This window comes from Globicephala melas, chromosome 2 (assembly GCF_963455315.2).
Source record: "Globicephala melas chromosome 2, mGloMel1.2, whole genome shotgun sequence".
NCBI lineage: Eukaryota > Metazoa > Chordata > Mammalia > Artiodactyla > Delphinidae > Globicephala > Globicephala melas.
Genome location: NC_083315.2, coordinates 34,622,405 through 34,643,984, shown reverse-complemented (window position 1 = coordinate 34,643,984; position 21,580 = coordinate 34,622,405). Strand labels below are relative to the sequence as shown.

At 43.4% G+C, this 21,580-nt stretch overlaps 1 protein-coding gene across 5 annotated transcripts in view; it reads left to right on the top strand.

Annotated features, from left to right (window-relative positions):
• ADAMTSL3 (ADAMTS like 3) overlaps nt 1-21,580 on the top strand; it is a 366,800-nt gene that overhangs the window by 296,512 nt on the left and 48,708 nt on the right. For 4 of the 5 annotated variants that reach the window (XM_060293778.1, XM_060293777.1, XM_060293779.1 and 1 more), the window contains 3 exons: nt 6,924-7,995; nt 18,656-18,783; nt 20,918-21,046. In XM_060293778.1, the coding sequence (XP_060149761.1) occupies nt 6,924-7,995; nt 18,656-18,783; nt 20,918-21,046 (1,329 nt within the window). The remainder of the gene's footprint in view (nt 1-6,923; nt 7,996-18,655; nt 18,784-20,917; nt 21,047-21,580) is intronic. The other variant, XM_060293781.1, reaches the window with a different exon arrangement.

Sequence of the window (21,580 nt, the reverse complement as noted above, 5' to 3'; positions counted from 1 at the left end):
AGGGAAGGGAGGCACCCGGGCATGTACTATATGATGAAAATGTCAAGAAACATATGCCTCATCCCCTTCCCGGGTTATCTCAAACCCACTCGCTTCTCTCCAGCTCTTGGTCTTCCTCCTTGTACCAGCCCAGCGTCTGCCTCTTCAGCTCTCATTATAGAGAGCTTCTACTCTTCCTCTTTGCCTTCTCAGATTCCAGTAACACCCACCCCTGCCTGCCTGACATAGCTGTAGCCCTTGCAAACCCAGACAGGCACAGGGCTCGCTCGCCAGCACCCCTCGTGGGCTTGTGTCACCTCCTGCAGCATCCAACAGCATACATTTATTTTATCTTTTGCTCAGTCATTCGTTATTCATTCAGTAAACAGTAAGAGTTTTCTCTTACTGTTTACTCTTACTGTTTACTCTTGTTTACATGTACCAGACACTGTGCTGTGCCCCAAGGACAGAGATGATCTCTCTGCCTGGGCATATATTGTTTTCAGTGTCAGAGGATAGCATTTCCTTATTAATTCTTTCAGGACTCATTCATCAAATGCTACTGTGTTTTAGATGTTATGATACAAAATGAAAAGGATCCCTTCTCTTGTCTCTAAGAACTCATAGTCTAGTAGGAGAGAGACATATATAAACAAATAAGGAGAATAAAGTGCCAATGGTATCATAAAAGGATGCAGAAGTGCTCACTGCAGCTGGGGGATGTGAGGAAGAGTTTCAAAAAGGAGGAAGCTTTGAGCAGAATTCTGAAAGCTGCGTCCATTAATCAGATCCACACGGGACACAGGAGAATCTGGGAAAAGAGAACAGTGTCGGCAAAAGTGGGGTATGACAAATGGAGTGATGTGTTTGGGGAAACTGCAGGCAATTCCATGGGATTAGAACTGAGGTTGAAGGTGGGTTATGGTGAAAGGTGAGCTGTAGAGCGTCTTGAGCGCCATAATGAGGAGTTTAGATTTTATCAAAGAGGGAAGTGACATAGTCAGATTTTATTTTGGTTTATTTACTCAGACAGCTGTCTAGATATATTTTTTACATTAATTTTTATTGGAGTATAGTTGCTTTACAATGTTGTGTTTGTTTCTACTGTACAGCAAAGTGAATCAGCTATACGTATACATATATCCCCTCTTTTTTGGATTTCCTTCCCATTTAGGTCACCACAGAGCACTGAGTAGAGTTCCCTTTGCTATACAGCAGGTTCTTATTATATCTGTTTTATGCATAGCAGTGTATATGTGTCAGTCCCTGTTTCTCAGTTCATCACAGCCTCCCTTCCCCCACTGGTATCCACACGTTTGTTCTCTACATCTGTGTCTCTGCTTTGCAAGTAAGTTCGTCTGTATCATTTTTCTAGATTCCACATATAAGTGATATTATACGATATTTGTTTTTCTCTTTCTGACTTACTTCACTCTGTATGACACTCTCTAGGTCCATCCACGTCTCTGCAACTGGCACAATTTCGTTCCTTTTATGGCTGAGTGATATCCCATCGTATATATGTACCACATCTTCCTTATCCATTCCTCTGTTGATGGACGTTTAGGTTGCTTCCGTGCCCTGGCTATTGTCAATAGTGCTTCATATATGGATATATTGGAAAAATATGAGAGTGCAGGCAGGGAGTCTAGTCAAGGGGATATGACGATCTCTAGGTGAGAGAGTGTGAGGATAGAAGCAGTGAGGCTACATTCTAACAGTGTTTCAGATGTCCCATCTAAGTACCTGATGGCTGGCTAGAGTTGGGAGCGAAAAGGACCGTGGTGTGCTTGTCAGTGTTTAACAAGCAGCTCTGGGGCAAGGTGGGTGGCGAGGAGGGAGAGGTTGCTGTCATTTGTTACCTTTGCTGATTTCTGTGGTGTAGATACTCCCGTCATGGTTGGTTTCTGGCTGCCGACGTGGCATCATTGAATGCAGAGTTGGGAATGGATAGTAACAGTCTCACCGACCTGTGAGTCTGTGAGAGGAAGGGCCAGCATGCCAGTGGACAGGGAAAAATCGAGATGACTCTAGAATCTGCCTGGAGGAGGTTGGTAGAAGATGAAGCCATTAACTTAGGGCATATAGGAAGAGGAGGACTGTTGGAATGGGTGAGGGAGGCAGAGATAAAGTGTTTAGGTTACAATATTTTAAACTTGAAGTAGCAGGAAGAGATTTCCAGTCAGCAGTGGACTATTAGATCTTGTGCTCTAGAGAAAGGTCTAGGTTAGACAGATCAACTTGGGAGCCATCAACCTAGAGTTGTTAGTTACAACTACAAGATCATCCAAAGAAAAGTTTAGAGCAAGAAGAGAAAGGGAGGAAGTGGCCAAGCACTGACGCCTGAGGGGTGGTAGCGCCAGCCAGCAGCATGCTGGCAACGAACAGTGGTGGGAAAGGACCAGAAGGAGGGTTGAAAAAGATGGCGGGGAGGCGAGACGTTTCCATGAACTGAGTGATTACGGGCGCCATGTGTCCTAGAAGGGTCAAGTACGAATACTGAAGGGACATTGTATTTGTCACTAGGGGACCATTGGTGGCCTTTCCCTGAGAGCTTTTAGTGCGGTGCTGTGAGCAGAAGCTCATCTACCCTCGGTTGAAAAGTGCATGAGAACCAAGTGTGGAAGCCATTCCTTCAGCCTGATGAGACACTTACTGTGTAATCTTCATGGGGCTTCACAGCCCATTTAACCAGTCCCGCCTATAGCATCCCTCGTAGCCTCCTCTCAGCTACCTGTGTTTCTACCCTAAAGAGAATCTGAAAAAAAGCTGCCCGGGTTCTTGATAGAGCTCCAGAGGGGCTTGTGAGATCCTCCATGCCAGTGGGAGCAATGCGGGTCAGCACCAACCAAGCAGCCCCATCCAGGGCTGGGTTCTGAGGGGCCTGGGTTCCACAGGGTAATAGGAAGGCTTAGAGGCTGCTTTGCAGCCAAAGCCCATTCGGGAGCGGCAGGAGTCAAGTGATGGTGAGACCAAGTGGAAACATCCAGCACAGACGGCTTGGGGCAGAAACCTGGCATGGCGCCAAGACGTAGCATGGTGGCAGGGACACAACTGGAATGAGGGCTGGACACGAGCAGGCAATTGTGCTAAACAGCCTCGGGCACCAGAGCTGGCCTTTACTGGGCAGGGCAGGCTGACCCTGAGGCCAGGAGGACCTCCAGAAGAAAGATCTCTTCGTTTTCTAGAAATGCCAAAAGATGTGGCATTTCTCATATCCAGCACAGTGGGAGAGTGGAGGGATGGGTGGGTACCCTCGCACTGCCCGCAGGCCCTCCAGGAGGGATGCCATCGCTGCCTGGCCACTCTCTGTCTCATCAGGCTCGTCCAGTGTGGCAGTTCGGGGGCATATTCAGATGCAGGAGGAGGCAGTCACCCGAAACCAGACCAGTTTCTTCCCCAAGAACTGTGTCTGATGAGGCCACGCTCCAGGCACTGCTCCAGAGGAACTCACCGGAGTCCCAAGAGAGGGACTGGCCCACGCCGTGGGACCTGGCAGAACCTGATCCCAGACCCCTCCCCAGGCATACATTCTAACTGAACTGCTGCATACCCAGCGTGAGGAATTGCTAAACAGGCCTGGTTGGGAATGGAGCTGGGGCCACAGGGCCTGCCTTCCAGCAGATGGGCATGCAGCCAGAGGGAGCGGCTGGGCTGCTCGTGTGGCTCACCCAGCCATGGGCAAGTCCTTTACCAAGACTGAATACTGCCTGTCACCTGCAGACTCCCCAGCCTGCTTTGGAAGGAGTCAGGTCCCATCTGCTTTAAGCCCCAAGCTCAGCTGAGGGACATCTGGCTACCAGTGGACCTGAATGTAATTAGAACCCTTCTCCCTGGTAATTAGAAACCATCTCCATGGCAATTAGAACCCATCTCCACACAGGATGCTGTGCGGGCTTATACCAGCCTCAGCTCATCTCCAGCCTGAAGCGTCGAGCCAGGCATGTGCTGCGTTCCCCCATGTGGGCTTCTGCACCTTCCCAGTGAGAGCAGGAACGTTCAAGCTATGGCCTCATCTGTAGCAGCCCTCAGAGTCTGTCTCCACACCTCTCTCTCAGTTGCATGAGTTCAAAAGTCTGACTTTGACCCAGCTTAAACTCTGATTTTGAAGAACAGGTTTCAAAGCCATCCACGTGCACATTTATCTTTCCCGTTGTCCGCCACTGAGGGATTAATGACCAGACAGGGTGTTCAACTGAATCCTTTTAAATGATAGTAAAAAGAGATCTTTATAGGTGCATATAAACACATATATGTAGATATAATGGATATGTACATGTGTAGACATACATACATACCGTGCATTGTGACAATAGGCTACTGCTAAGTATTCATAAAATGCAACCAGATAAGTAAAATTAGAAACCGGTGAGTAATAAAAAAGGAAAACAAACAAGGCTAATATAGGATTATGTCTTGAATTTTGCACTTCTGTTATGTGTGGGCACAAATTTAGCTCTAAACTTGAGAACATAACTATCTTGGAAAAGGCAACCTGGTCGATTACACGGTTCAGTGTTTATCGGGTAGGAAATGGACTAATTACTCAGAGGAAAGTATAAGAGTTCCTGATGGTGAGACCGCAAAGAAATCCTCCTGCCTCCTCCTTACAGAGGACACCGCAAGTTGTAAAGACTTTGGCAGGGTTCACACAGAAGACACAGATGCTCTTTCTGATTTTCCCTTCGCTCTTCACCAGTCCCATCCCATCAGATTGCCTTTGAGTTAATGCAGTGGGACGCTCCGGGGCAGTGGTGCTCAACCTTTGCTGCCCATTTCAGTCACCTGGGGAGCTTTTAAAAAAGTCTGATGCCCAGGCTGTTCCCCATAAGTCAGAATTTCTGGAGGTGGGACCCACGGTATTGAGATTAAAAAACAATAATAGCAGGTGTTTTGAATGTGCAGCAAAGTTTGAGAGCCACTGCCTAGTCAGAGTTGACATTGAAACGCTACACACCGGAGTTGTAACTGGTTGTTAAAGTAGGGAAATACTTCCCAAATGGTTAGTAAGTAGCCTCTGCCTGAGCCCCACGACTGTCTCCCAGCTGCTGGGACCCTCCTGCCAGGAGCCGTCTGACCTCCTCATAGTGTAACAATGTTGGGAGAGGGAACGCTGCAAAGACCTGGTCCAGTGCCACAGCTGCCAACTGCTCTGGTTGACGGCACCCTCACCATGCAGATGGTTAAGTATTTGGCATAGCACCTCTGCCTATAATAATAGATGAACCGTCAATTTACCAGGAATCCTCCTTCTGCTTTTGATCACTGTTGAACAGCGGTAAGTCCAAAACTCTATATTGCCAACCGAAAGAAAACCTGTATGCCTTAACTGGCTGAGGGGAGCTTGACACCCTCTGTGAAGGGTCTGCGTCCCACTAGGGAAAGGTGTACGCATGGCAGGCCACCCCGCTCCCCTTAGAGATGAGCCGAGGGGAGCAGAACCGTGGACAAGGGGCCTGGCCTATTAATTGCATCTCTGTGGAATTTGCATGCAAACTCATTATGCCTGTCCCTCACTTAGAACATTCTCTACCACAACCCTGTTGCTTTTCTGAACGTACGGGCACCACCACACCCCAGCAGGCAGGCAGACTCTAAAGGGATCGTGAGCCACCTGAGAGGAGTCCAGGAGTTGTTCTGGCAAACCAGGGTACTGGTGAGCACACTCTAGTTCGTGCCCAGGGCCTGAGAAGTCCGTCTAAGCAGAGTCTTAATCTGGTTCTCCTCCCGGCGTATCCCTGCCAGTGCTCCAACCAGGAGGAGCCGTAACCGGGGTCCTCCAAGCTTCTGATTCCCACCCTCCCCCCACCCCGTCTCATGACCTGAATTCCACAGTGCCATTTCCGTGGATCCAGTCTCTCTTCTGTCACTTCCTCCTTCCAGGCCCTCTAGCCCATGCTCCACCATCTGCCCATGGACCTAAGTACATCTTCCAAGAGGAATCAGTCTCCCACCTGCATCAAGCCCCCCTACTCACTTCAGAATCGCCCTGGGACGCATTGAGGCCTTCCTTCCCGCAGGTGGACAGAGCCCCTGCTCTTGGGGGATGGGATCTGAGGAGTGTCCTCTTTGGCCTTAGCCCATTAACTGCAGCCAGTGCCCAGGAACAAGCAAGAGTCAGCCGACCCTTGATCCGTCTCAGCTTGCCCTGTTGTTTGCTGGCTGGACCTGCCTTTGTCCGCTGACAATAGTCATATATGAGAGCTTTTAAGTGCCCGCTAATGTGCTGTGCACTTGATATAAACGCTCTAACCTGTCACATGCCTCTGACGAAGGTGCTAACATTACCCACATTTTATGAGTGAGAAAACTGAGGCTCAGAGAGGTTAAATGACTTGTGCAAATGGCGCTAAGATCCAAACTCAGATTCATCTGGCTTCCAAGTGCCTGTCCTACCTTTTCTTCTTTGATCACTTGCTTCTTTAGGCCCCCAAGCTAGTTGAACTGACCCGCTTGGGTTATATGCTGCAGTTGGCCGGCTTCATCCTCCTTTTCAGATCCTTCAAACGCATTCACTCATCTCCCCAATCACTGCCTCCCTCAGATTTGGGGTACCCCTGGCCAAGCCATACTAGATTCTCAGGGGCCTCCTCCCCTAGGTGGTGGAGGCCCCACATATCAGACATCCCCTTACTGATGGAAACATTTAACCACTTAACCTCATGCCTCCCCAAACCAGAGCTTTGTAAAATAATTTACATGCTTCCGTGCAATTCATTCAAACGTGCATTCTTTGCTGCTTAAGTACCAGATAGTTGTGAAATTTACCCCCATCTAAGGATGTATAATATATATATATAATTACTTATGTTTTAGTTCTCAAATGTTTTAAAAGAGGAAAAAAGAATTTGTTGACTTGTGCCAGCCTTGGAAGATTACAGTCAAAAAGTTTTCATTATTGAGATGTTTGTGTTTTCTTTTCTTTCTTTTTTTTTTTCCTACAGAAATGCAACCAGAGATGAAGACCAACCTTGGCAAGCAGGGTCCTCAGATCCTTGGTGTCCAGAGAGTCTACATTCAGACAAGGGAAGAGAAGCGCCTGAACCTGACCGTCGGGAGCAGAGCCTATTTGCTGCCCAACACATCTGTGATTATTAAGTGCCCAGTGCGACGGTTCCAGAAATCTCTGATCCAGTGGGAGAAGGATGGCCATTGTCTGCAGAACTCCAAACGACTCGGCATCACCAAGTCAGGCTCACTGAAAATCCACAGCCTGGCAGCCCCCGACATCGGCACATACCGGTGTATCGCAGGCTCTGCCCAAGAGACAGTGGTGCTCAAGCTCATTGGCACTGACAACCGGCTCATTGCGCCCCCAGCCCTCAGAGGGCACACAAGGGAATATCCTGGGATGGACCACAATGAAGCCAATAATTTGGGAGCCACGTGGCACAAGATGAGGCAGAAGTGGAGTCACCAAAATGAGCTTTATTTGGACGATGGCCGAATTCATCACCAGCCTCTCTTAAGAGCTCTGTTGGGCCACTGCAGCCATTCTGCGGGAAACGCCAACTCCTGGGAATTTGAGAGAAAGCAGTTTGAAGCCGCAGTTAAACAGGGAGCCTACAGCATGGATACCGCCCAGTTTGATGAACTGATAAGGAACATGAGTCAGCTCATGGAGACTGGAGAGGTCAGTGACGACCTTGCGTCCCAGGTGATATATCAGCTGGTGGCCGGGTTAGCGAAGGCGCAGCCTGCACACGTGCAGTGGCGGGGCATCCTGGGGGAGGCGCCTCCCACGGCTCACCTAAGGGGGGCAACGGGAAGTGTGCCCCAAAGCTCAAATGCGAAAAACTCGGGCAAGCTGACGTTCAAGCCAAAGGGGCCTGTTCTCTTGAGGCAAAGCCAGCCCGCCTCGATTTCTTTTAATAAAACAGTACATTCAAGGATTGGAAATACAGTCTACATTACAAGAAGGACGGAGGTCATCAATATACTGTGTGAGCTTGTTACCCCCGGTGAGGCCACGTATACGTGGACCAAGGATGGAGCATTGCTACGACCCTCCGAAAAGTAAGTAAAATAAGAATACAGTGTTTCCTCTGTAATACCATCTTAATGCTTCTTCTTCCAGCTTTCTTGAAAATATTTTCAAATCCCTTCTAAAAATGTGTTTCCAACAGGATTCTTTAGGAAAGAAACTCAAAAATGTTAGGGTATGGAATGTAAAATAGTTAGCTAGTGGGAAGCAGCAGCATAGCACAGGGAGATCAGCTCAGTGCTTTGCAACCACCTGCAAGGGTAGGATAGGGAGGGTGGGAGGAGATATGGGGATATATGTATACATATAGCTGATTCACTTTGGTGTACCACAGAAACTAACACAATATTGTGAAGCAGTTATACTCCAATAAAGATATATTGGAGTATAAAAAAAATAAAAAGAAAGAAAATCAAAGTAGTCTTTACTTCACCATCATTTTAAAGTGGAGGGCTAAGTGGCTACCAGTTCGAGGAGAACAGTTACTTTCTTCTCAGCCTATTATAGATAAGATTGTTTTCTGGCTTCCATTTTTGTTGCTGAAAAGTGTGTTGTCAGTGTAATTATTATTCATTGGTAGGTAATACGTTCTTTTTCTCTGTTTATCTTTCAAAATTTATTCTTATCTTTGGTGCTCTGCAGTTTCATGATGGTGAATCTACATGAGTGTCTTGTTTTATTTATCTTGCTTGAAATTTGTTGCACTTTCTGTACTGAGGATACATATGTTGTGGCCTCTCCCATTGCGGAGCACAGGCTCCGGATGCGCAGGCTCAGCGGCCATGGCTCATGGGCCCAACCGCTCCGCGGCATGTGGGATCCTCCCAGACCGGGGCACGAACCCGTGTCTCCTGCATCGGCAGGCGGACTCTCAACCACTGCGCCACCAGGGAAGCCCCCCATTTTCTTTTTGAATATAGCTTTTTCTTCTTTCTTTCTAGAACTCCAAATAAATGTATGTGAGAATTTCTCTGTCTCAATCTTCCCTGTGTTTTAACCTCTCTTTCATATTGCCTCTTTTACTTTCTAGTTTGCTGCTTGTCTCTTCAGCATTGTAAAAAACTAAGTGGATATTAGCCCACCCACTTAGTTTTCCATTTCAGTGACCACATATATAATTTTTAGTTCTGTTTGGTTATTTTGTGGATTTTTGAATAATTTTTGATAGTTTGTCAAGGTGTTCTTCTATTTATGTATATATTATGTAAAGTATAAGATTATACATTAAATATAAATAATCCAGAAGCTCCAACTAAAAGCCAGAGATTGTCAGAGGATAACAAAGCAACAACTAAAATATAGGTTGTCAACAAGAAGTGCACTTCAAATGTAAAAACACAGATAGGTTAAGAGTAAAAGGATGGAAAGCAGCATATCAAATAAATGCATACTTGAATGTTTCTAAGAGCCTTATTCATAATAGCCCCAAACTGGAAATAGGCCAAATGTCCATCACCTGATGGCTTTGTAAACAGATTACGGTATGTTCATAAAATGGCAAATGCTCATCATAGATAAGGAAGGAGCTACGGATATATATACATCGATATGTATGAATATCAAAACCATTATGTTAAGTGAAAGAAACCAAGCATAAAAGACTACATACTTTATAATAATTCCATTTATATGAACTTGTAGCAAAGATAAAATTACAGCGATAGAAAGAAGGTCAATGGTTGTCATAGTCCTAAGGTTTTGGGGGAGGGGACTTGACTGCAAGGGAGCAAAGGAAACTTTCTGAGGTTATAGAAATGTTATATATCTTGCTGTGGTGGTGGCTACACGAATGTATACGTGTGTCAGAAATCAAATTGTACACTTAACGTTAGTGAATTTTATTGCCTGATAATTACAGTTCAATTTATAAAATGTGTCTCAAAACAAAAAAATCTTAATAGTATTATACTTCCTTTTCCCCTCTCTCATGTGCTCTTTTATCATACATTTTACTTCTACTTACATTATATACTCTAAAATGCATTGCTACTCTATGTATTCCATACAATCACCTGTCAATTAAAGGAATTTTTTTTTTTTTTTCCTGGTACACGGGCCTCTCACTGTGGTGGCCTCTCCCGTTGCGGAGCACAGGCTCCGGACGCGCAGGCTCAGCGGCCATGGCTCACAGGCCCAGCCGCTCAGCGGCATGTGGGATCTTCCTGGACCGGGGCACGAACCCGTGTCCCCTGCATTGGCAGGCGGACTCTCAACCACTGCGCCACCAGGGAAGCCCCTAAAGGAATTTTTAAATGAAAAAAAAAAGTCAGGGTATGGTTTTCACATGTGCATGGGAATTCTCAAAATGAAATCGTACTGTCCCAATCATTATCACATAGCTGTGATACAAGACTGGATACCGTTAAGATTGAATTTAAGCATGTACAGACTCTCTCTTTGCAGGTCACTTAACATTTAAAAATAAAATCAACATAAGGCCATTAAAAAAGCATACTTATAGTAATCTTACATTGTGTAGGAACTGTAAATCAGAATCTTCCATATCTAGGAGATGTGGTATCTCATTTGAACTCACACCAGCCCCATGAGTTTGGCAGGGTAGGGGTTAATACTTTTCTGATGAGGTCGTTGGAAAACAGAATCTCTTTTGCAAATATTTTCTCCCATTCTGAGGGTTGTCTTTTGGTCTTGTTTATGGTTTCCTTTGCTGTGCAAAAGCTTTTAAGTTTCATTAGGTCCCACTTGTTTATTTTTGTTTTTATTTCCATTTCTCAGAATGGGAGAAAATATTTGCAAATTGAAGCAACTGACAAAGGATTAATCTCCAAAATTTACAAGCAGCTCATGCAGCTCAATAACAAAAAAACAAACAACCCAATCCAAAAATGGGCAAAAGGCCTAAATAGACATTTCTCCAAAGAAGATATACAGACTGCCAACAAACACATGGAAGGATGCTCAACATCACTAATCATTAGAGAAATGCAGATCAAAACTACAATGAAATATCATCTCACACCGGTCAGAATGGCCATAGTCAAAAAATCTACAAACAATAAATGCTGGAGAGGGTGTGGATAAAAGGGAACACTCTTGCACTGCTGGTGAGAATGTGAATTGGTATAGCCACTATGGAGAACAGTATGGAGGTTCCTTAAAAAACTACAAATAGAACTACCATGTGACCCAGCAATCCCACTACTGGGCATATACCCTGAGAAAACCATAATTCAGAAAGAGTCATGGGGCTTCCCTGGTGGCGCAGTGGTTGAGAGTCTGCCTGCCGATGCAGGGGACACGGGTTCGTGCCCCGGTCCGGGAAGTTCCCATATGCTGCGGAGTGGCTGGGCCCGTGAGCCATGGCCGCTGAGCCTGCGTGTCCGGAGCCTGTGCTCCGCAACGGGAGAAGCCACAACAGTGAGAGGCCCGCGTACCACAAAAAAAAAAAACAACAAAAAAAGAGTCATGTACCAAAATGTTCACTGTAGCTCTATTTACAATAGCCAGGAGATGGAAGCAACCTAAGTGTCCATCATCGGATGAATGGATAAAGATGTGGCACCTATATACAATGGAATATTACTCAGCCATAAAAAGAAACAAAATTGAGTTATTTGTAGTGAGGTGGATGGACCTAGAGTCTGTCATACAGAGTGAAGTCAGAAAGAGAAAGACAAATACCGTATGCTAACACATATATATGGAATCTAAGAAAAATAAAATGTCATGAAGAACCTAGGGGTAAGACGGGAATAAAGACACAGACCTACTAGAGAATGGACTTGAGGATATGGGGAGGGGGAAGGGTAAGCTGTGACAAAGTGAGAGAGTGGCATGGACATATATAGACTACCAAACGTAAAATAGATATCTAGTGGGAAGCAGCCGCATAGCACAGGGAGATCAGCTCGGTGCTTTGTGACCACCTAGAGGGGTGGCATAGGGAGGGTGGGAGGGAGGGAGATGCAAGAGGGAAGAGATATGGGAACATATGTATATGTATAACTGATTCACTTTGTTATAAAGCAGAAACTAACACACCATTGTAAAGCAATTATACTCCAGTAAAGATGTTAAAAAAAACAAACAATCTCATGACTAATTCACGGCCAGTCAGAACCAGGGACCTTATCTCCTGAACACTGCCAGCGATGTTTGAAGATCACACAAATAATAGCTTTGGTAGAAAGATTGAGAATCTGAAGTAATTTTCTATATCACGCAGTTTTTCATGTCACAAAATCCAAAAATAAGATGATAAGGATCAAAGTTTTCTGAGATGTTCAAAACACAATATTAAGTCACCTTATTTTATTGTGATAGTTATCCATATCAGTGCAAAAATATCACATTTCATTCATTTTACACAAAATAACGGGATAACAGAAATATTAATTCACTTTTGTGTTCTTTTCTGTCTCCAGATCTTGCTGTTTGTACACGTAGGGTTATAGACCTTTTGCTTTCTTTCAATTTGAGTTTAAGAGCTCAAGCTGCACCTTATCTGCCTCTAGGGATTGTTGAGAGACACAAAACACCAGATGTTAAATTGTTTTGTAAACCATAAGTTACTTTAAAAAATGCAGGTTTTATTTTTATCACGTCGTTTTTTTGTGCATCACCTAATATGTGAAACATTAAAAGAAATGTAGGTAAATTTTAAATTAAATTGTTAGTCTATGTCTTAGAATGAAAAGATATAACAAATCTAATTTTTTATTGTTTTGTCTGGAACCCTGAGCACAAGAGTATAATGAAGTTTTTGAAGTAGAATTAACCTTCCAGATCAACTAACTTAGCAGTTCTCAAATCTTTTGGTCTTAGGACCCCTTTAAACTTAAAACAATGATGAGAAGCCCGAAGAGCTTTTGGTAATATGAGTTATATCTAGTGATGTTAGAAATTAAAACCATGAAACATTTAAAAGAGCTGTTTATGGGCTTCCCTGGTGGCACAGTGGTTGAGAGTCCGCCTGCCGATGCAGGGGACACGGGTTCGTGCCCCGGTACGGGAAGATCCCACATGCCGCGGAGCGGCTAGGGCCGTGAGCCATGGCCGCTGAGCCTGCGCGTCTGGAGCCTGTGCTCCGCAATGGGAGAGGCCACAGCAGTGAGAGGCCCGCGTACCACCAAAAAAAAAAAAGTTTTTCAGTACAGAGGGAAGCTTTTTGTAAGCTTTTGAACAAATAATTAAAAATTACCATTTAGCAACTTATGATGTATTTTTTAACACATCAAATCATCATCTAGGAGTTTTCCATAGAATATAAAAACAGTAGTTACATAATTGCCAATCACCACTCATAAGCCATTTCTCATGATCAGTATTTGACTTTTTCTCCCAATTATGAATGGGAAGACCATTTGTAAACCCCTCTTCTGGATGGAGGTCTCACGTGACCTTGTATCTGCTAAGTTCAAGGTTAGCGTGCCCTTAGAGAAGGTTCACAGCTGAGACAGCAGAGATGACAGGACCAGTGCCATTAATTATGACTCGCAAAACAGCAAGAATACGCATCTTCCAAATGTTGACACATTTCATTATACAGTACGAAAAAGATGTATATTCTTTAATATTACTACCCAGCTTTTCAGAAGAGTCTTTGAGTTTTCGAAAGCAGTCAAACTCACAGTGAAGGTTACTGATTTTCCAAAATTCTAATTTTCCCTTGAAAGCTCGAATTTTATCATTGGCAACAAATACTGTCAGTTGTTTTCCTTGAAGTGGCCAGCTCGTTTTTGTTCGTTTAAAAAATTATCTTCCAAATCCCCAAGTCCAAATAGTCATGGTTTGTCTGTCAGTCATTCTTGCAAGTAAAGTGGTATGCCATGAAAAAGCAGCTAGTTCAGCTAGCAGTTCACACAGTCACACCAACACACTTGGGCATGCAGCAGAAGTGCTTTGTATTTCCCATTCTGTCGTACAGAATATTTAAAAACTTACACTCAAGGGTCAAGTTATAGTAAAATTAATAAGTTCTGCTGCTTCATTAAGGACATTCTTAAGGGAAACTGGCATTTTTGTTTTTACTGCAAGTGTGTGATACCAAGAATACAGTGACTACTGGTACCCTTTGGTGCCACTGCCTTGGTTCCAGTTCAGGTACCAATAGTTTTACCCACCACTGCTTTTACTACGAGTGCAAATGTCAACACAGTGAAAAATGCAAATAATGGCTTAGTATTTACTATTACGAGGATAGTTTTGAGCTCACTCAAATAATAAGTCCTGGCGTCCGTGGACTACCCTTTGAGGACAGCTCAACAGTTTCACTTTAGAAATTATAAGGAAACAAGAGGCTGAGAAGGTTGATTAATTGACTTGTGGCCATAAAGTACTACAGGGATGTAGTAGAGCTTGGTCAGTTTAAGTCAATGTTTGTTGAATTGAGTTGATTTTAGAGTGTTTGACTTGTTCAAATGGAATTAACATTCGTTTCTGAGGCTGAGACTCCTGGAAATCCTATAAAGGTTCTGACATACCACTCAGATGTGTTTCTGCATGCTCTGAGGATCAGCCATTTGATATTGAAACAATCCTATATGGCTATTAAGAGTTTTAATGTTTTAAGGGAATTTTTAAAATATCTATTTTTATTTCCATTTTTTTCTCAAATTTACCTAATTAATTTTTTCAACTTATGTTTAAACTCCTTTATGCAACAAAGTTCTCACTTTTAGATATACTTTTCTGAATTTCACAAATCTTTTCAACTGAAGAAATTCTGAAATGGAATTATGTTTCTGAGAGCCTCTCTCCCTTAAGAGGAAACAGTATGGGCGTGGAGTACGTTTGGACGCCAGCTGAGTAAGAAATCTCAGCTAGGAAGGGAAGGCTGTGGGTAGGTTCACTAGGGATGATGTCTATGGAAAGATCAGCCTTGTTATTACTTCAGGTTAAGAATAAGGTTATGCAGCAAAGGCCAAGATCAGATTCCTTAAAGAACTTTCAGCCCACGGACTGGTCCAGGCTGGATACTGGGTGGCACCACCCGGCAGGAAGGTTCACACGTGCTCGACTATTTCTAATCTCAGTGATTTCTCACTGTGCTGTAAAACTGAGGCCAAGAAAACCAAGGGATCATCTGAGAAGCACTAAGTCATACAAACGTACATACGAAATAATTTAAGAAAACATTTTAGTGTATACACAGTTGTCAAGTAGAGTTATTAGTTATACTTTTATTCTTAATCAACTACTGCTTAATAGGGATTTGACAGTGCAAGTCTAGCCCTAGTAATAGCTAGGTCTGCCATATTCCTGGTTTTGTTCTGGGCAATTCAGCTGTTTTGATTTCTGCCCACCCTTGATTATTTCATTTGTGGGTTGCAGGAGAGCTTGCATCCTCCTAGTACATTTATTCTCTACCATTATTCTGTTCTGTTCTAGTCATTCATGCATTTAGTCATTGACTGTTTTTGAAAACTTGCTGTATACCAGGCACTGTGCTAAGCATAGAAAATGCACAGCTGTGAGTAAGATTTGGTCCCTGCTCTTGACAAGATCACAGTCTGGTGGGAATAAAAAGATATTTTATAAATATATTTTTTAAATATATGAACCAGAGCAGAAGAAGCCCAGAGGGGGCAAAAGATAACTCTGGGAGTATTGGGGAAAGCTTTACTGGGGAAATTACATTTGCTCCAGGACTCAGTGGGTAAGGCAGAGTTTGCCTGGAGTGGGGAAGGGCATTCCAAATAAAGTGAACAACGTATGCTAAAGCTCGGGGTGATGACAGATCATGGAATGTCCTGGAACCTGTTAGAGGTTCGTCACAGCTGGAGCATAGGATGAGCGAGCAACATGAGGTGACAGGAAATGAAGTGGCCCCGTTCAGTTCATGAAGAAACATACAGTGTTTAGTGGTCAGAACAGTCCATATTGCTAAGCTCTGTAAAGTGCCAAGGGGCAGGGAAAAAAATAGTATATGGAGCACTGATCCAGACAACCTATTAGCAGCTTCAAATCATTAAGAAAAAATTAAAATAACATGAAAGCGGAACAAGTACTCTTTCTCATTTCCTGAATAATTACGTCACCTGTGAGGATACACCTGACCGACTCTGATTCTCCAAGGGGTATTTACATGCAGGTATGATATTGGGAAGCCATAAGGAACTCACACAGTGTAGTCCTGATTCTTAACAGCATAGTCAAAATCCAGTATAATGCACCTTGAGCCTTGTTACCTCCACTGACTTTTTCATACCGTGATAGTGAGATAATAACCATTGCCGGGCAGCAGTAACTAAAGGTCCACTCACTTCCAGTGTGAAAATCTGAAATGAAAAGTCCACGTCTGCAGTTCGTTAAGAAGGATCGGGGCAGAAAATGAGGGCTTAACATCTGGCAAATTAAGGTTTGCTCGTTTGTCTTTTTTATTTATTTTAAATTTTGTTTAGTTTTTAAACATTTTAATATAATTTTAAAAGCCTTTGTGTGGGAAAATGTTGACACACAGAAGGTGTAACATCGATTAAACGTTACATATGATATAGATCTTTGGCATTCTAAATAACACCGTAAACTTATTTTTTAAACGTTCTTATTCACTAAACAAATTATTTTCAGGAAACACAATACAGCTAGCCCATAGATTCTTTAGGAGAGTGGGTATTGTAAACATTGGAAAATGAAACTTACAGATGTTCTTTATTTATTATCGTGAGCTGTAATAATGGAAGCCAGTCTGAAGAGAGTTTCAAAATTATGTATTTCTGAAGGTTATGTCACTTGGATAAAAATGAGTTTATAGGAGTGACAGTCATAAGACTGGACTTAATCCTTTGAGGACTCAAATAAGAGCATAATTTAAGCGTGACAGATTTAGAAACGAGGACTTTGTTCTCATTCATAAAAAAACTAAAAAGTTAATAACTTATTATCCAATTTTAGGCATATCCTTAACTAAGTAGAATCCATTATCTCTGTTTTCTCACTTGTGACTTCAGGAGAAAATGAATTTAAGTTCTTTATTTTCAACGACTTTTAAACTGCTATAATAAAAAGGAAGTAAAATTTGAAGAAATTTTCTTGTTTTCCACGTTTATTCTGAAGAAATTTGAAAGAATATAAACAATAGTGAAATCATTCTCTACTGACAGTCATATAGGATGGTCCTCTAGTCTCATAAACCAAAAGATTTATTATTTCATATAGAATTAGAAGAGAAACCCCAGTTAAAATAATATGAAGTGAAAATTGCTATAGAATATAATAATTTATGGCACAATGTTTATTTTCTGTTCATAAGTGGTAGAGTGGGTCAACCCTGAATTTTAAAAAAATTAATAAAGGAGATTCAATTGGCCATTGACAGATTTTGCTGTCTTTAACTTCTCCGTTTCAACTGTTTCCTTCTTGCTTTCTTATAAAAACCTCTTCCACTCTCTTATAACTTATATTTCACTGAACACTTGGGGATTTTCTATTTCTCCCTTTCCTTCCATAGCCAAAATCATGTTCAGAAACACCATACATGTGTATACAGTTTGTACTTTGCACAAAGGTACCCGGCTGAATGGGCAAATCTCTGGCTGAAATTGAGCTCACAAATTGCCCACAAAGCTGTGAAAGGCATTGTCTCTCCAGAGGAAGGGAAGGAGGTGGACAGAAGGGAACCCTCTGCTCACCAACCCCTGAACTTTGAGGCTACCTTTGCCAAGGGTGAGGGTCAACTTTTTTTCAAATTCATACAGATATCCTATAGCCTAGAAGCAGCCCTAGTCTTCAGAGTTGCTACTCCCACTGCAAATGTTTCTAACATTTTCAAAGGAGTCGTACCTGTTAAAGTCAACTGTAACACAGTAAGGTGTGGGTCAATAATGATGACAGACAAGTGAAATTCAGTATGTGTAGAACTGAGAAATAGAGAAGCAGGAGACACAGCATCACTTAGTATCTCTGAACTATACACAAGGGAATCAATGCTGATCCCTGTTTGAGATCATCTTTCCCAGTAGACCATACTATTAAGGAACAGTAGTGTGGAGACTGTGTGTGCCTAATAATCGCTGCTATACTTCTTTTGTAACTTCACCTAGAGTTTACCTTACTTGGACTTTTGATTTTCCTGTAGAGAATGACACACGTCTCATATGGATTTGTAAGGTGCAACATTAGTGAAATTTTAATAATGACTAACAAATTATAAAAGAAAGGGAAGAATCAGATGATTTAAACTCACTATTCAGTATTCAGTACTATACTGAATAGTACTGAATACTGTACTGAGTACACTCAGTATTCAGTACTATATTTTTCAACTTGAAAAATATAGTACTTCAAAAACTATATTTTTCAACTTGAAAGAAAAATATGTAATGTACCAAGAAAAATTGCAGTTGCGTTTTCTTGAAATGTATAGTCTTACAATTAAAGGAATCTTACACTTCGTTTGCAATCTCATTTGTCTTTTTTCAAACGTGGTAGATTAAGCATTGAGTCCATCCAGAAAAGTCTGTTCTCGTGCAAAGTGAGGTAGGATGATTGGATCACCAAGTACGGTCCAGCTCTACCATTTATTTCCCTGAGTCTCAGCCAGGAAGGACTTTTCCACCCTCTAGTCTATATAGTTGTCCGCTTATAGGCAGGAAGCTTGACAAGATCATCTTCTGGGATCCTTGCCAGCCCAAAGTCAATCATTTTGCTGTCTTCATTCTCTGTGAGTTGCTGTGGTTCTAGAAGAGTTCAGTGTGTTACATGAGCGCATCCTCTTTCTCTGTTCTACAGAGTCATTGTGGATGGAATGGGGAAAATACAGATACAGAAACCTACAAAGAAGGAACAAGGAATATATGGATGTTCTGTCGCTAATCATCTGGGTTCGGACGTGGAAAGTTCTCCTGTGCTATATGCAGGTAATGCCTATTGTTGAAACCTGGAATGCCTGGGTTTTGTTTTGTTTTGAACATGAAACTCTGGAGCAGCAGTTTGCATGCAGCAGAATAACCGAGAGGTGGGGTTAAAACCCAAATGTCTAGACCCCATTCCCAGAGGTTCCGACACAGCAGGCTTGGGATGGAGTCTGAGAATGTGCATATTTGACATGTCCCCAGGTTATGCCAGTGCTGCTGGCCTGAGGACCACACTTTGAAAACAGCTGCTCTGGAGTTTGCTTTCTAAGAATTGGGAATTAATGAGACAGGGTTTAATCGGCGGTGTTGATAGTATGGACTTTTCATTTTTAAAGCGCCACCAGCCGGCGAAAGAGAGTAATTATCCTTTAAAGGTTGATGTATACCTCGCAATGGCATACCCCCCAATCCTTAGAAACACTTTCAGGAAATTGGCATTGTAAATTAGTGTAAATTGTTCCAGGATGTAGAGAAAGTCACTTTAATATAAAAGTGTGCTTTTTTTTTTTATGAAGGAACATTTTTAGGTGGCAAAGTTGTAAGCAATGCTTCCTTGTGTCAGGCTCATGTTCTGGGATTAAAACTAAAATAAGAAAGTTATCCTCCAAATCTCTGCTGTGTGGTTTCTGGTATCTATGGCTCAAATAAACTAAGGTGAGGAGAAAGACAGTATCAGGGATTGCAACCCAGCATTTAGACAACTAAGCATTGATGTAGCCAGTACATCACATCTCTAAATAGAGGAGGTTGGACCAGTTGATCTTAAAAGCTCCGTGAACGTGCAAGGCTTGATGCTAAGTCCCTCTCCTGGCTGCATTCCCAAGGTAGGGCCTTCAGGCCTTGATTTTCTGTGCCTTGATCCTCCTGGACTGTACTTTCCTGTGAGCATCAGCTCTTTTCCAGAAAACCTCAGTTCCAAGGTTCTGGAATTGCTGGGAGGAATAGAAGTCTCTCTTGCAGCTCACACATTTCCCCGTAAGTCCATCCCAGAACAGCTCAGATTCATGGGAGAGCTGGTGCAAGGTCCTCAGGGGCCAGAGGACGTAGGACAATGACAGCCCTTTCCCAGCCCAAGAGTTCCTATCTTTTCAATTCTCAGGATAGCATTTCAGTGCCCCAAGCACTCCAGGAGCAAATGGAACATTTGGTCACCCAAACATGGTCATTCCCATGTTCTCTTCTCCAGAATACGTGGTTACCAAACACCAAAGTGTTGTAATTCTTTCATGTCCTATGCATTGGTGATAAAACAGATTAAAGAAATACGATGTGGCCTCTCCCTCCAAGAGCTTACCTGCTAATGGGGTGGAGGAGGGAAACGAACCACGCAACAGTTCTGCAGTAGAGGAATGTGGCCTTCCCTGACCCCCACATGCTCCTGAGAGACACCTGGGCAACCAGCACCTTTCTCTACCTCAACAGCCATCACCCTGTAATGGTAATGGTGTCTCCCACCAGTCTATGAGTTGCTTGAGGGCAAGAATGGTTGTTTTCCAACTTCATATTCCCATTCTCCGGCCCAGGCACAAAGTATGTTTCCTGAGTGAGTTCATAAATGAATCTGGTAGAAGTACATTGTTCTTAAAGTCCAGGAAAATAAAAGTCTGTGAATGAATTCCTGATTCTTTATGACCTTGTTTTTATGATTCATCTTTTCCATGCAAGTGTTATGCAGGTTTGTTTCACATTTTCCTTCCAGGAAGAGAGTCAGATGGTCCCAATCCCTCGTGTGTTTTGGTCCTGTTCTAACTCATCCAAGGCTGCACTGCAGAGATGTTATTCCTGCCGTGCCATGTCTTGTTTGCATGAACTTCTGAATTCCTTCTTTTTCGAAGTATCAAAGAGGACTTTACCCTCAATTTTGGTTATAAAACCAAACTATCCTCACAGTCTGTATATGGTCGTTGCAAAGCCTCTTTGTAGATATCTCTTTGAATGCATCCATCTGTCCATCCGTCCCCTGAGCACCTCCAGGCTGTGGATGTGCAAGTCCCCGTGGGGTACCACGAGGGATGCGGAGAGAGCCAGGACTCCGCCCCTGCTCTCAAAGAACTCAGCAAAGCTTACCAAATGCAGCATGGTTTACTCAGAGCAAAAGCCTGAACCTAACATAGTTTCCTGCTCCCTTTGAATTAAGAGGCACCTGCCATCTTGTCTATTGGAAGAAATATCACCAGACCGGAGCACAGCCATCTCTCCGTCGTGATTGGAGGCATCGTGGAAGCACCCCAGCGAGCAAACGTGACCATCCAATGTCCTGTAAGAGGTGAGCGTGGTCATTCCCAGTGGGAGAGCACAAGGCCAGCCCAGTGTGGCCGGGAGTCGCCAGCTAGCATTTTGGTAGCTCAGACAGCCCTGCAAGCTTAAAAATCTGATTGTCCAGCACCCGACAGAGGATATGTCTCTCAAGGGTGAGCTGACAGCAGCTCATGAGACCAGTGTGTAAGACAGAATGCAGTTTAATCATCCTCATTGAGGACTATGAGGACAGGTTCAGGACCTGCCCTGTGCACTGGCATGCTCACACTGGCAAGACCAGAACACCCTGTCCTGGCAGGCAGATCTGCGCAAAAGGCCAGCTTCTAGCAGGTGATTGCTTGGTGAGTGTGGAGTTGGAGCAAGGAGGTTTGTTGGAAATCATTAGCTGTGTCCTCCAGCTGGACAAAGGCTGTGCTAGGCAAGGCCAGGTCGGAGAGTGGGAATGTCAGGGTTCTGTGGCCTAGACTGCCTGTCCTGGACTGTCCTTGGGTGAGCATCGCCAGTCTGTGCCTCAGTGGCTCTTTCTGCTTTGTTTACTACA